At 40.7% G+C, this 13,643-nt stretch overlaps 1 protein-coding gene across 1 annotated transcript; it reads left to right on the top strand.

The window, feature by feature from the left end:
* Positions 1-793: 793 nt before the first annotated feature.
* tmem244 (transmembrane protein 244) lies at positions 794-10,061 on the top strand. The gene is made up of 6 exons (XM_048208204.1): positions 794-1,329; positions 1,637-1,722; positions 3,696-3,772; positions 3,868-3,993; positions 9,540-9,584; positions 9,816-10,061. Exons 1-6 carry the CDS (start codon positions 1,237-1,239, stop codon positions 9,911-9,913), a joined length of 525 nt encoding a protein of 174 aa, XP_048064161.1. The 5' UTR covers positions 794-1,236; the 3' UTR covers positions 9,914-10,061.
* The last annotated feature ends 3,582 nt before the right edge of the window (positions 10,062-13,643 follow it).

Raw genomic sequence — 13,643 nt, 5'->3', positions numbered from 1 at the left:
TAAAACAACTCAATCGCTGGGTTAAAACAACCCATTCACTGGGTTAAAACAATTCATTCACTGGGTTAAAACAACTCAATCTCTGGGTTAAAACAATTCATTCACTGGGTTAAAACAACCCAATCTCTGGGTTAAAACTACTCAATCGCTGGGTTAAAACAACCCAATCGCTGGGTTAAAACTACTCAATCGCTGGGTTAAAACAACCCAATCGCTGGGTTAAAACAACTCAATCGCTGGGTTAAAACAACCCAATCTCTGGGTTAAAACAACTCAATCGCTGGGTTAAAACAACTCAATCGCTGGGTTAAAACAACTCAATCGCTGGGTTAAAACAACCCAATCGCTGGGTTAAAACAACTCAATCGCTGGGTTAAAACAACCCAATCTCTGGGTTAAAACAATTCAATCGCTGGGTTAAAACAATTTATTCACTGGGTTAAAACAACCCAATCTCTGTGTAAAAACAACTCAATTGCTGGGTTAAAACAACCCATAAAATGGGTTAAAATAACTCAATCGCTGCGTTAAAACAATCCATTCACTGGGTTAAAACAACCCAATCTCTGGGTTAAAACAACTCAATCGCTGGGTTAAAACAACCCAATCTCTGGGTTAAAACAACTCAATCACTGGGTTAAAAAAATTTATTCATTGGGTTAAAACAATCCAATCACTGGGTTAAAACAATACAGTCACTGGGTTTGTCCATTTTCAACCCAACTTGGGTTGGTTTTAACCCAACATTTTTTTAAAGTGTATGTTACAATTTTTTTCCATTAGAATTTCCTTAATTTACTCAAATTCTTCCTTAAATTTCATCACGTTCACTTTTTAAAAATGATCCAAAAGGTGTTTCCTGACAGGAATGACTGGGTTTTCAAACAAGTAGGCCTTAATTGTGTCCATGTGTTCCAGTTGGTGTATACTGTTTATCTGCACCATTTCTAAATGCGCTCATAAATTAGCAATGCTAAAGAACAGATTCAACACAATATCCTGTGTTAACAGGCTGCTAATGTGAGTATTCTAACACAGCCTTACTCGACGAGGAATATTTTAAGTGTGTGTGGGCAATTAGTTAGCGTAGCCCAGGCCTGACGGTGGGCTTTATCCTGAAGAGATTTACGGAAGCGTTTTACAGAGTTGCTAATCCTATTAAGAGCAGCCATGACAGATGCGCAGATTCAGTGTTATGCTACCTGCTAGCGTCTATCAAAGAATCGCCGGCCATTCATGTTGTTGGACTACTGTTGCCGGTGCTGTGGGACCACTCTGATCAAACGCCATGGCCAGCTGCCAATCAACAGCAAGATCCATGACACCTGGGTAAAGTCGTATCATCTGCGTTTGGTGCAGCAGATCCACTGTAGCTTAGTTCACTCAGAAAAGTAGCCACATGTCTGTATGCATTAGTTTGAGACGACTCTTAATGGAGCTATTCTGTGAACGAGTGACTGAAAAACAGGCACCATGTTATAGAGGAGTAATTCAGGCTTCTATGAACAATAGAACATGTTTGATTAGACACTGCAGAAACAATAATGCTAACAAAACTAGGACTAACTCGTGTAGAAATATTTCCCATCACTGAAACGCACTGAGTCCATTTGTGTTGTTGTGTGCTTATTGACAGGTTGTTCTTCAAAACCTGTTGATGTGTATGGTGTGCTTCTACTCGGTGTACTATATTGTGGTCAGTCTCTGCATCGGCATTCTCAGGTGAGATTCTCCGCACAACTTCCTCTCTCTCTCTCTCGCTCTCTCTCTTATGTGGTGATGCATCTGACTTCCTGTACAGAAAAAAATAGTCTACGTCAGTGGATCTCAGCGCTTGGTAATATTATCCCAGGGATTGTTTTATGTAAATCACTGCTGCTGTTCTCTATGCATTCACAAAATAGTCATTTCTCCTATTCAAACCATGAATATCATGTTATTAATTAGCATTGTTGGGCCTATGCGGTTCATGTTATATTTAAACATTTTTGTACCAAACAATTTTGCTACCGTGTCGGGTTATATGTGATGTAAAATCTTCGGTTCTGTGGGATTCTATGTGAACAACAATTTAGGAAATGTTCCTACAATCTATTTTTTAAAACATCCAGGTGCACAAAAAAATGTTCCTAAACGCATCCCGCTTTGTAAACCACAGAACGATAGTCTACAGAAACCCCTTATGGTACTTTACGAATTATTTTTATTATATGAGCACAAAAAAGATTTGCTCCTCACTTCTGACATTGGATAAAATACATGGAATTTAGGATCAATTCCGATCGTACATACGTTTTATAAATGAGGTCCCACACTTTTAGAAGAAAATGTTCTATATGGAACCATAAAGGGTTCCGTCAGGCACTTCATATAAAGAATTCACATCATGGGATCATTTTATTGATTTAGTATGGATTTACTTAACTAATTTTGTTTTAGTTTTTTAATTTTTTTTAAATTAAATTTTATTAATCAAACAGCTTGTAAACATATTTTATAACTTTTAATTTTATATTTTATAACTTTCTGGCAGAAAGTGTTTGAGTCAAAAACCCATGAGTTCTATATAAACTCTAAAAAAAATGCTGGGTTGTTTTAACCCAAGTTTGGGTCAAATATAGACCATTGGGTTTGTCCATATTTGACCCAAACATGGGTTTAAAACAACCCAACATTGTTAGAGTGCCCTCTAAAAAATAATGTGTTGGCTTGTTGATGCAAAATTGATTGCTTAACGCAACATTTGCATCAATTTATTTGAGTTATGACAACTCAATTTACGTTCAACCAACAAGCTACATTGAGTTAGATTAACTTGATAATTTGTAGTCGATTACTCAACAAACTTAAGTCGCTTCAACTACCAGAGTTGTAGCCCTGGAACCAATTAAGCCTAATCTATTTCAGGTTAAATCAACAGCTCTCATAGCAAGCGCTAACATAACTCATTTAACGAGCAAGTAAGATATTACTTGTCACTGACATTAGCGCTGTCATTGCTTATAGAGTCAACGTAGTGTTTACTTATATCTACTCTTCAGCACAATGGTACTTCAGCACAAACACTTCAACATTACAGAAACTCTTTTAAATGTCAATCATAACAGCATTAAACACTAACAGGTCTTTCCCTTCACTAAAAACAATTAAATTAATACTTAATTTCAACATTTATTCTCTTTATCCAGTCCTGTGCGAAGCATGCTGGAAATTAGAAATCCTTAGTTATCAAGACAATTTCATTAAGTTACTTTTTTTTTTTAAGCCAATTAATGCAGAAATTTGAGTTTAAATTACAGACAATATTAAGCTGATGTAATAATCAACATTATTATGTCAACAGAACTCTACAAAATAATGTCTGCAACTAAAAAGGTTTAATTAAAACAATAAATTAGAATTTTTAACTCACAACCATGCATTTATTTAAGTTGCAGTAACAGTGATCATTTAACACACGTCTTCATAAAAAAGGCCCCAGGATCCTACATTTTGTGATCTATGCAACATTAGAATAGGCATGAATCTCCAGTGATATTCACTGTAATAGAGCAGGATCAGTTTTTGATGCATATCTCCTATGCCAAGAGTAGTAAATACTATTAACACTATAGCAAATTCACATTCTTGATCTGAACGAAAGAGGTGTTACAGAAGTAAATCAAGCTTTTTGGGTGTTTATTTGTTGTCATCAGGGTGGAGGAGGTTGACAGCTTGTTAGCTCCTTTTGACTACACGACTCAACCATCATGGCAAAGTCCGAAATATTTAGGTAGGCTTCTTATACTACTTTTGTATAATGTGCATACTTAAACATGTTTGTGTTGGCAGTTGTCTTTCAGACGTGTTTGTGTGTTTGTTGTGCAGTGAGTGTGATCTCCACAGAGGTGACGTACGTTCTGGGCGGTCTGATATTCGCGTGGATCGTGGAGGAATGGGTGTGGGACTACGCCATCACTGTCACACTGCTGCACGTGGGACTGACCGTAGCCGGTGAGAACATATAGGCCTGGTTTCACAAACAGGGCTTAGATTAAGCCAGGATTAGGCCTTGGTTTAATTAGGACATTTAAAGGATTAGTTCACTTTCAAATGAAAATTACCCCAAGCTTTACTCACCTTCAAGCCATCCTAGGTGTATATGACTCTTCTTTCAGATGAACACACTCAGAGTTATATTAATAAATATCCTGACGCATTCAAGCTTTATAATGACAGTGAACGGGACCAACTAGCTCAAGAAAGTGCATCCATCCATCAAATGAGAAAGTTTTATAGTGTTTGCCTTTCTATTAGTAATAATATAAAAGCCAATGCTATAATACTTTTTCATATACAGTTTACTTTCTTTGTTTAACAGTTCTATCTCAGCGCTGTCAAAATAAAAGTCCTGCTAAACTTAATTTAAAAAATGCCAAACATCGGCCAATACATCGACCTTGACAATATATTGGTCGACCACTACAAATAACCATGAACAAAACTCGAACGTGAACCATGAACTAAACTTGAAACATGAACCATGGACTGAACAGCTGATATACAGATAAACAAAGCTAGACAAGGAACAAGGAAAACTAAAGGACTAATAACATAAGTTACAACTGAAAGCAATAAACACAATGAACCAATGAGAGCTAAACAGAAGGTAAAGGAAGCACATGACATGATCACATGAGGGGCAAGGGAATCACATGACATAAGCAGGAACCATAACTATGAGAAATTCAAAATAAAAGACATGAAAACGTCTTGGTTACTGTTGTAACCTCCGTTCCCTGGTGGAGGAAATGAGATGTTGTGTTGATGACACTAGGGGTCACACTTGGGAGCCCCAAACACCTCTGATACTAAAAGGCCAATGAGAATGAGCTAGAATGCCACACCCCTGGACATATTGGTATAAAAGGAGATGGCTTGCAAAACACATTCAGGTTTGTGTTGAGGAACCAAGACAGTGTCCTAGCCATCAGGTAATGGAGGTTACAACAGTAACAAAGACATTTCCTATCTGTCACTCACTTTGACGTTGTGTTGATGTAGTGACAATAGGGATCCCTGTACAAAATGCCACAACCATCTAAACTGTGTTACAAGGTTTGGAGGTGTTGCTGCAGCAGCAGCACCGCCAAAGAGGACATGGCCCAGGGGAAGACATGGGGCCTAAGTACAAGGGCCAAATGAGTGCTGGGGAATAGGAGGGTGTCCAAGGTTAGCCAGACACAGGGAACTAACGTGGACAAAAGAGTGCACGTTATCACCTCAGGGATAGGAAAGTGCTGTGTGCAAGCGTTACACCTAGCCAGTTGCCCGAAAATTACCCGTTTGTATCTAATAACACTCGGGACGAAACTGGCTGAACTTTTTATAAAATCTTGCGACTGTATTAGGTGTAGCCCAGCCCAACGCTTTACAGATGTCTGCCAGAGAGGCGCCATTTGCTAGCACCCAGGAGGATGCAATGCCCCTGGTGAAGTGTGCTCACACTCCTCCTGGGGGGGCACTGCACACCCTGGGTTTGGAATACCAAAGAAATGGCATCCACAGTCTAATGGGCAATCCTTTGTTTGGAGACAGCCTTCCCTCAGAACAGACAAAGAGCTGGTCAGAGCATCAAAGCTCTCCATGCAGTCCAAATAAATGTGCAGGACACGCACTCTGGGTCTGCCTTGATATGATGGAGCACTTGCAAATTCACCACTTGATCCCTGAAAGGGGTAATGGGAACTTTGGCCACATTACCTCTCCTGTAAGAAGGAAAACACTGACCCAATATCACACCTCTGTGGGTCTTTGCCTCAGGAAGAGCATCAACTAGTGAAAAGACGGCACTTCAAAATATAAAGTCGTCTCATAGAGGGGGCACTGGCTTGAATGATAGTGTCTATCACCGCTGGTGGTCTGTCGCATCCTGTCCAGGGGCCAGACATGGAGGTTCCAGAGGTCAGGGCGCGGGTGCCAAATTGTGCCCTGCCTCTGAGAAAGAAGGTCCTTCTTCAGAGGAACTCGCCTGAGAGGGGCTGTCATGAGAAGTGTGAGCTCCGAGGACCAAGTCCGGGTGGGCCAGTAAGGTTCAACCAGCAGGATTTGTTCTCTGTCCTCCCTAACCTTACAGAGTGTTTGTGCAATCAGGCTCACTGGGAGGAATACGTACTTGCAAAAAACCCCGGGGCCAGCTATGTGCCAGGGCATCTGTTCTAAGCGGAGCTTCGGAAAGGGCATACCACAGATTGAGGACTCCTGGGAAGCAAACAGATCTACCTGTGCTTCGTTGAATTAACTCTAAATCAGCTGGATCGCCTGGGGATGGAGTCTCCTCTCTCCACGGAGCATCACCTGTCACGAAACTGCGTCTGCTGCGTGATTGAGGTTGCCTAGAATATGACTGCCACGCATTGACTTCAGTCGCTGCTGACTCCAAAGGAGGAGATGGCAGGCAAGTTGACATGCAACGTGAGCGAACACTACCCTGGCGATTTATATTTGCAACTGTTGCCAGTCCAGACTAACACATGCTTGATCAACGGTCAAAACCTCTGCAGGACCAGCAATACAGCCAGCAACTAGAGGCAGTTGATGTAGTCAAGGCCCTGTCCAGGGTCCCGAAGCTTTGAACCCGTTGCATATAGCACCTCAGCCTGTATTGGACGCTTCAACAACATGCCGCAACACTTGTTCTAGGGGAACCCCTGCCCGTAGAAATGCAAGGGTGTCCAATGACTGAAGGTGTGACAACAGATCGGAGTGATGGCCATGCAATGTGTGCTGCAGCACCATGCCCATCTTGGGACTCGAGTCTGAAGCCAGTGCTGAAGCGGTCTCATATGCATCAACCCGAGTGCTGTTACTGCTGCCGAGGGTGCCATATGCCCCAGGAGCCTGAAATTATTTCAGTGGAACCACTGTTTTCCCCTGAATGAGTTCAGGCAGTTCAGCACTGACTGAGCGTGCTCCCTCGCGAGTTCGACGGCTGAGATGCTCAAGCACCAGGTCCCTGTGTGCACACAATAGATCTCACGTCTGCTAGCGTGAATTAGCCTTAGAATGTGCTTCTGTGTCAGCATTTTGAACGGGAGCTTGTGCAGGGCCTGGTTCAACACTTGCAGATCTAAGATTGGCTGCAACCCACCAAATTTCGTGGGTACGATGAAGAAAATTTCCTTGCTAGAGAAGCATTCAGTTTTTCCACTTGCAAATTCCGCCATGTAAATCGTGAATCACAACTGGCTTTTAAAGGGAATGGGAGATGAGACTCTGATTTGTTTATTGCACGTTATGCCCAAAAGAGGCTAGGGGCAACCCTTTTAGATCATGCGCCGGGCGCACTGACCATTTTTCCCATCATTCCCATCAAATTTCTGGTTTATTTTTGTTACAACCTTTTATATAAAATTGCAAAAACCCATTTTTATTTATTACTGTTTCATTTGATTTATACCTGGTGTCACTTATGTCTATGTAAATATAAGTTGGCAGGTCCCTTACGGTTATAATGCATCAACCAAACAAATAAACAACAAATAAATGAAAGATTATTTGTTATTAACTAGCATCAGCTATAATGCCTCTAATGTAAATTAGAAATTCATATACTGATTATATACACCAATGCCAAGGTGTCTTTACATTCCACAGTCCGATGGCAGTAACTTCATCTACTGACTGTGTGTTACTTGAGCTATAGTGTCTAAATTATCTATTTAGGTAGAAGGGATGTTCACAAAAAATAATCCTAGCAAAATGTTTAATGTCAAAGGCACTAAAGGAAAGAAAACTGACAGGTGCAAGCTTTTTACTTCTTTGCATTTCCTTCACCCTGAGGCTTATTCATTTCACTTTTGGTGTGAAAGAGCCTTTACATTTGCCAAAAATAGAACTTTTTTTCTTTAAAAAAAAACAAGCAAACAAAAAAACAAGCAATGCCCAGCCCAGGTGAAAAAAATGAACGCAAAAGTAACTTAGCTCATTACTTTCCATAAAAAGTAACTAACACAATTAGTTAATTTTTAAGGGAGTAATGCAATATTGAAATGTGTTACTTTTAAAAGTAACTTTACCCAACACTGCTCCTGACAATGTTTACATGGAGACGACTCCACTCATGTGAATTACTTTGGTAATGCATTAGCAGAAGTTCATACTCATGGAACAGCATTAATATATGAGATAAACTGTACATACGCCTGATGTGTGTCAGTCAGTGCTGAGAGCCTCAGACTCTACTGAATAACATCCATTAGTGAAAAACATCTTCACCACTGTCAGCCTCTACTGTAAAACATCAGACTTTTATTTTGCTTTCAGCTCTTTTTACTGTATATAACAGTGAAAGACCGGTACTGTGGAGTTTGAATGAATTAGATTTGTGAATACACAGAATTATGTCTTTTTTTAATCTATGAACTTGAGTTGCAGTTCTAGAAAATGACATAATAATGCTCAGTGATAAAGTATGTTTAACAAGGCCAATATAATGAATTGTGACCCTGGCTTGTACTTAAATTCTGTAATAAAATTTCTATAATCAAGCTTGAAATAGCAGCTTCATGTTGTTGTGAGTCTGCAGTCTACAGGCAACACACCTCACCAAAACACACTTACTGAGACACTGAAGAACACAGAGACGCTATAATGTCTGTCTGATGCACGTGTGCATAAACCAACATCTAAAAATACTGCAAATGGAATACATGTCCTGTGTGAACATCTTGAAAGTCCACCTTAGACGGATTTAATGGATTACTGTGGTGTGATGGTCAGTGACCAGGCAAGAAATATTAGGACTTCTGGAGCATTTTTCTACTCAATGCTATACTCAATTTTTTAAATATGTTAAATATACGAGGAAAGAATAAAAAATTGTTAAGGTATTTATTCAACTTAATTATTTGACCAAAAAAGGCAAACTACAGCTACAGGTTTTATTTTATTATGCAAAAAACCCCCCAAAAAAACAAACAAACAAACAAACAAAAAAACAATAAGCTGACAGGAAAAAGCATACATTAACTACAACATAATCAGTTATTAATATTTAGTCGGTTCTTTCTTGTTTTTGCATGTGTTCATAATTTCTTTGTATGACAGTCTGACCAAAAATGATGTTGTTATCACAAATAAAAACAATCGACTCCAAGCACAACTACGTAACAGACTTATAAAATGATGTCAATTTTTCTAGGCCCAACATCACTTTTGGCCACTGCTGTAAATCATATCAGAACTTTTGCACAATTAATGTACAAATTACAACCTATGCAATATAAAAAAGTCTACACACCCGTTTTTTTGTGACGTAAACAATGAATCAAAGATAAATCATATCAGGATATCATCATTCTTCTGTTGATTTAGTTGTGCTGATTATTAGTTCATTCTGAATACAGTCACATACCCAATAATAAAAGGGTGTGCACACTTATGCAGTTAGTTTTTCATTTTGATCTTTTTTCTCTGAAATGTCACCTTGTTTTCATTGTATATTTGAAAGTATATGTCAGCTGTTTTTCAACCTGTTTTGTCTGTTATTCTGGTTTCAGTTATGGCTGATTTTCCCTCAACAGAGCACTGGTGGATTGCTCTCGGTAAGCTCTCCTTTTTGGAAAAGCTTTCAGTTTTGTCAGAGAAACCGATCATTTTAGCCTCTGTCATGTAGTTTATCATCACACAATATCAATTAGACATCAGATTGGGAGAATGTCACCACTTTAGTGACAGATGTTAAAATCAGTGTGAAATCAGGCTACTCATCTTGTATTAAACACATGCTCAAAGCTGTCTAATGATGACTGTACGTCTGTCTTCTCTTCCTTTAGGCTCTGGTTTATTGATGATGATTTTTGGTGGACAACTCCTGGCTTACCGACTCTTCAGAAATAATTTTGTTCATCCTGCAGATCTTCAGAATTTCTGACACACTGTGGAATATGTACAGGGATGAATATTCTCGGTTTTGTACTGTATTTTCTTTTTTACATCATGGTGTAGTTTGAAATGGTTTTGTTATTCCTATACACAATATTTTGCATTATGGATTTGTTTTGAAACTGCTGATAAAAAAATTCCAGTAAACCATGTCGTTTTGGTGGCCTTTCTAACTTTGTGTGGTGAAATCTTCTCTCAAAAAATTCCCACAATAATCCAATGGATTTGATTTTGACTCCTATGCTTGTAATATGATGGTGTCTGTACTTACATGCAAATTTATATTTGCTTCAAGTACCAACAGGGCAGTTAACTGGTTTTATATAACATTGATCAAACCATGAAACAAACAGCTGCCATTTCAGGGAATACAACTTCCTAGTGAGCGAAGCTTTAGAATTGAGTATTGTCTCAGTGACATCAGCCAAGAGACCAGAATCTGTGAGCTGGTGCCCCTCAGGGAGACCCAAAGTTTCCAAATCTCTGGCCGGGGATGAAATATCATCCCCAGAACTTGAACAGGGTTTCCGCGGGGTCTTAAAAAGTCTTAAAAAGTCTAAAATTCTGAACTGTAAATTTAAGGCCTTAAAAAGTCTTAAAAACGGCCAGATTTTCATCCGAGGTCTTAAATTTTTTTTTACCCATTTCCAGAAACGCTACCTGCTGAAAGTTATTACAAAGTAGCAAAAAAGTAGCGAGTCGTAGTTCTTTCTGGGGTATATTGGTGTTGGTATACGCGGTGATAAAACTACAAATCCCGTGATAAACGCAAAACCTGCCCGCGAAATACGTCTGCGTCTCCTCAGAGTTTGTTAAAGTTCGGCTACGTGTGGAAAATGGGAAAGTGTACTTTCAACGAGACATGGCTAGATCACAGCGATTTCTGCTGTTGGTTACAAGCGGTACCCAGCTCCAGGTACGAGGCTCACTGCAAACTTTGCAAAAAAAAAACAAAAAAAAAAAACAGTTAGGGAGTCTGGGTGTGAAGCGGTGTAAAGGCGCTGGAGTCACACGCCAGAGCGGAGAAACACAAGCTAGCCGCAAAATGCCTTCAGCGGACCAATTAGCCTCACCACTGCCGTCGTCCTCCTCAATGCCTGGTCCCTCCGGTCTCCAGCGCAATATCATCGCAGCTCCGTCGAACAACCTTCGGGGTACTTTTGGATCGACTGACACATCGAAAGCCGAGGTGCTTTGGATACTACACACGGTGACTAAACACCACTCATTTAATAGCAACAGTGAGATTAGCGATCTCTTCCAAGTGATGTTCCCTGATTCAGTAATCGCGAAGACGTTCTCTTGCGGGCCCAACAAGATCGCTTATGGCGAGATTTGGATAGGGGGAGTTTATAAAGAGGGAATTGATTCGTACTCTTACCGTATGTCGTAATGTTCAATGAAAGCCAAAATCACACACACACACACACACACACACACACACATCAGATAATCCATGTTAGATAGATAGATACTGTAATTATCCCGAGGTAACTATCTATCTATCTAAAATGGATTATCTGGTGTGAGTGTGTGTGTGTGCACGCTACATTGGTTGTTACATGGGTTGGAGTAGCCTGTTCAATCTTTATTAGGCTATTAATATGCTGTTTTGTAATGTAAATAAATATGAGATGAAATCTATTCTATTTGAGGGCAAGTTTGTTTTAGCCTATTTTCATTTTGGGCCTAAGGTTTTGGGCATTTGGCACATTGATGTGTGTGGAAGGTTACTAATGTGACTGCTTTATCTGTAAATTAAATTAATGCTTTTTCAATGACTGAATTCATTGAAATAAAATGATTTTTTCAGAATTTCTTTGATTTTAATATTTTTGGTAATGCGTCGTGTAGGTCTTAAATTTCAATCTTTATGGTCTTAAAATGTCTTAAAAAGGTCTTAAATTTGACTTACTGAAACCTGCATAAACCCTGTTGAAATAGAAGATCTTTCTGTACTGGGATCTCCTATGGGATGCCGTCTAGGAGAGACACTAGGTCCGCGAACCAAACTTGAGCCAGCTGCAGCAGAGCCACTAAAAGAAGGTGAACTCGGCTCGGTGAACTCCTGCGAGCAGAGATAATGGAGGAAAGGCCTTGGCCACATCTGTACCATGACATCCAACAACAGGGCAGCAGGAGGTGTAAGAGCGAACCAGAGAGGACAGTGGGTTGACTCCTTGGAGGCAAACAAATCCACTTCCTTTAGGCAGTACCTCTGCCATATGGACTCCACCACTTGAGAATGGAGTGGTCATTCTTCGGGCCTTAGCCCCTGCCTCGACAGGATATCTGCTCCCACATTCTCCATCGTGGTCGAATCCCACACTACCCCTAGAAAAGTTGTTCTCTGTTTTGGAGAAAGCACACTCTTCTTGAGGTTTAACCTGAGTCCCAAACCCTTTATGTGGGCAAGCATGACATCTTGATGCTGTGCCAGTAACTCTTCTGACTGGGCCAATATTAACATTAAGTCATCTATGTTGTTGAGTACACAAATGCCCTGGAGTTGCAGAGGAGCTAGAGCATCAAGGGGACAAGGCTAGGCCGAAAGAAATGTATTGGTATGCTTCACCCCACGAAAGCAAACCTGAGGAGCTTCCTGTTTTCTGGCAATATCTTGATGTGAAAATATGCTTCCTTTAGATCTATTGTCTCAAACCAGTCCTCAAATTGAACTTGTGACATGAGTTTGATGTACTCAGAGGAGTACAGTTCAGGCCTCACATATCTAAAACCGGACATCCTTTTTGAGTACTAAGAAGTAGCACCTGTAGAACCCTGCATCTCTGTCTGTGAGGGGTACACTTTGTATGGACCCTTTTGCCATAAGACAGTGCAGCTCCTGCTCTAGAAACTGTTTCCCCATTTCCTAACACACCATAGTTGTTACTATGCCATGAAACAAGACGGACGGAAAGGAAACTGAATCGTGTAATATTTCTTTACGGTACTGAGATACAATGGGCAGTAGTTGCCACGCTGCCTCAAAGTCTGACAGTGGTATATATTTTTTTCAATAGTATCGACCTGCTCAAGGCCCTGAAACAGCTGACTAGTAGGGACCAACCAAACTGACCGAGAGTAGGAGATGGATAGCCCGTTAGATGTCCCTACCTTACCTGCTGTGGCGGTATCAGTAGGGATGCCCCCTGAGAGCCTCGAAGGAAGTCAGGCACACGATGGCATGGTGTGCACAGACCTCCCTTGGGAGGGGTTGCTCTCAGAGACCAGGGCCAAGAGGCATCAGGTTTTCTTCTTGGCTGCCCTCGAGGAGATCCTTTGCTGGTCCTTGGCCTTGGTCAAGCCCAACTAGCTGACGCTGTGGGCTCCTGGACAAGGCAAGGGATTAGCTCCTTGAATGCCAACAGCTGACATTTTGCCTCCTGACACCTGTCGATAAGGGTGTTAACTGCGCCACTGAACAGGCCGGAGAGCGAAATCAGGGTGTCAAGATTAGATTGAGCCACAGATGCTGCTCCATGGTGACCAAAGCAGCCATAGAACGGCTAATGGCACAGGCTTGTTCAGACAAAGTGCAAGATCTGTGGCCCAGCGGAGCTCTTGAACCGCCTCGGGACTAATCCCCTCACCGTGATCCAACTCTTTTAGCAGGTCAGCTTGGTACACCTGCAGAACTGCCATGGTGTGAAGAGACAAACCAGCCTGACCTGCTGCCGCATGCCTAACCAATGAGATTAGACGTTACTCTGCATGGT

The sequence above is a fragment of the Megalobrama amblycephala genome, linkage group LG11, assembly GCF_018812025.1.
Source record: "Megalobrama amblycephala isolate DHTTF-2021 linkage group LG11, ASM1881202v1, whole genome shotgun sequence".
Classification (NCBI taxonomy): Eukaryota; Metazoa; Chordata; class Actinopteri; order Cypriniformes; family Xenocyprididae; genus Megalobrama; species Megalobrama amblycephala.
Note: the sequence above shows the minus strand (reverse complement) of the source record. Positions and strands in the feature narration are given on the sequence as shown.